This window comes from Macrobrachium nipponense, chromosome 16 (genome assembly GCF_015104395.2).
Source record: "Macrobrachium nipponense isolate FS-2020 chromosome 16, ASM1510439v2, whole genome shotgun sequence".
NCBI classification, from domain to species: Eukaryota; Metazoa; Arthropoda; class Malacostraca; order Decapoda; family Palaemonidae; genus Macrobrachium; species Macrobrachium nipponense.
In genome coordinates, this window is record NC_087209.1 from 32,138,068 (window position 1) to 32,140,723 (window position 2,656).

General features: G+C 32.5%; 1 protein-coding gene across 1 annotated transcript; it reads right to left on the reverse strand.

Annotated features, from left to right (window-relative positions):
• Positions 1–287: 287 nt before the first annotated feature.
• LOC135195298 (uncharacterized) lies at positions 288–938 on the reverse strand. Its single transcript, XM_064221557.1, has one exon. The coding sequence runs from the start codon at positions 936–938 to the stop codon at positions 288–290; it is 651 nt and encodes a 216-aa protein (XP_064077627.1).
• Between the last annotated feature and the right edge of the window lie 1,718 nt (positions 939–2,656).

Below are 2,656 nucleotides of genomic sequence, written 5' to 3' on the forward strand. Positions count from 1 at the left end.
GTTTAAATGGCACTTTTCTAAGAAACTCTTCCTTGATTACCAGACTTTTAAGTGACTCAAATTCTTTAATTCCAGCTTTGTCAATCCACTTTTGAAATTGTCTAACTTTAGTATCACAAAAATTCCACAAATGTCTGGGTTGGAGATTTTGTGTATTGCGGAAACTTTGACGATATCCTTCTATTGTGATTTGAATAAGCGTCTAGAATAGCTTTCTTAAGGATCTGATAATCCTTAACAGCAATCATTTGCGAGAAACATAAGCTGCCTTACCTTTGAAACCGTTTCTAATGAGCATTACCCAGTGTTTCTGCCGGCCACTCGAGCGAGGTGGCTGTATCCTCGAAAGTGTCGAAGAATACTTCGGGTTCTTTTTCATCAAATGTAGGAATGAGCTTTTTTGCTTTGCCTAAGTCGAACTTTTCAGGAAGATTGCGTTCTTCTTCCTTGGTTTTAAGTTGTATGTTAGCAGTTTCTCTTGTTTTCGACAATTCTATTTCCGCTAATTTCTTTTGGAGTTCTACTTCCTGTAATGCAGCTTCTCGTCTTCTTTCATCTTTTCTTATTTCCCTTTCTTCTTCTTCTCTTCTTCTTTCATCTTTTCTTATTTCCCTTTCTTCTTCTTCTCGTGCATTGAGTATCTTCAATTTTTCCAATTCCAATTGTAGTTTCATCTTGGTTACTTCTGGATCTTCTTTACTGGTAGCAACCGCACCGGTCAGGTAACGTACTTCTTCTACTTCTTCGTCGCTCTCTTTAACTACATTCTTTGCAATTAGAAATTGGAGGATGTCGCTTATCAATCTAGCTTTGACATAGGAGGACTCTGAAGGTATTTGCCATTTCTGGGTGATAGTCAAGAGTTCCGCTTTCTTTGCAAGATGTAATCTTGGTAGTTCATCTTTAGGATTAAGCAAGAATTGCTCTAAATTGAACATGTTTAGCAAAGAATTAAGTTAGGATGGCACACAAAATCGTGAAGCTTATTTAAAAATAAGCTAATTACCTTAACAAAAATAATTGCTATTTAATAAGTCTTAAGCAACTGCTGATAATAACCAAGTTCAATTTCGAAGGACTGAATTATAATTTAAACCAGATGAGAGCATTACTGATAATTCAAAAGTGAAAATAAAAATTTAACGACTTCTCAATATTGACAAGTGATAAAGAGAATCCCACAATTAAGAGGAATAAGATTGCGATATCGGTCCGAACATGTTAATGCGCGCAAAACGAACCAAAATCAAGTAATGAGATGACCAACGGAATGGTCTTAACTAAGGAATGAACTAGTTCAATGGTTATGATTTAAGAAGATTCAGGTTAGCTCATTGACACAGTATCCGGATTAACACAAGTGTTTGTCGGAAGAAGTCTAATGGCTTGGGAAAAATCTTAAAAGGGTGGTTCATGAAAAGGGGTGGGCACTATCGATAGTGAATTAACACTGGTCCCAGTCGATTAACTTTAAGCTACCAACTATGCCTCCAAATCATCGATACCGGATATGCGTGGAGAGAATCACTTACTATTCGTAACAGTGCAACTTACTATTGTGCCCGTCTGGATCTGGTGTGAAAAATTTAATACTTAAGCTTATTTACTGCAACAGACACTTATCTCATAAATAACATGAATCACATAAATCACCTGATACACATCAACTATGTGACTTAGATCACTGAATAACAACAATCACATAAGTCACATGAAACACATGAAATCACATGAGTCGCATGAAACACGAAGTCACATGAAGAATTACGGTCACATGAATAAATATGAATCCCGGACAGGCCCCCAAATATTGTCACACTGCAAATATATTTTATATATATATATATATATATATATATATATATATATATATATATATATATAGTATATATATATATATATATATATATATATATATATTATATATATATATATATATATATATTGTCACCACTGCAAGTATATTTTTTACCAGGTGGTATGGTAGCGATGTAATGGCCTTGTTATAATACAAGTCAGCGGGCAATAATAAAAAAAATTTACCACCAAAACAAAATATGTCTGTTGCAGTTTATCACTGAATTATGTTCACTTTAAACTTAACTTTACTTAGCACTTAATATACCACTTAATAAATAATCTAATAACCCAAAACACCAAGATCCAGGCACAAGAATAAGGAAACACTCGAGAAATATTTAACTTTAATACAAAAACTATAATGCACCCACTAATATATAATAATAATCATTTTACACCACAATTAAGCACCAATATAAAATAGCGAGCAGATATTGACTGTATGAACAGCTGTGATTCTCTCATCTGTTACATTCTTTTCAGAACAAATGTAAACTTTTTAAAGTACTGGACTAGAGTGTGTCCAAGGAGTATTTAAACAGGAACAGAAAGTGCTTAAATACGAACAGAACAATTTACAAGAATGTTTACAGAAAATACAAAACTGTATTTTTAATAATTCTGTTTTTATTTACAATATTTAATGTGACAGCTCGTCACAATATATATATATATATATATATATATATATATATATATATATATATATATATATATATATATATATTTAGAATAAAAATGATTGGCTTCAGACGAAATAAAGATTACTGCGTCATTTTTACTCGAGCACTGGATC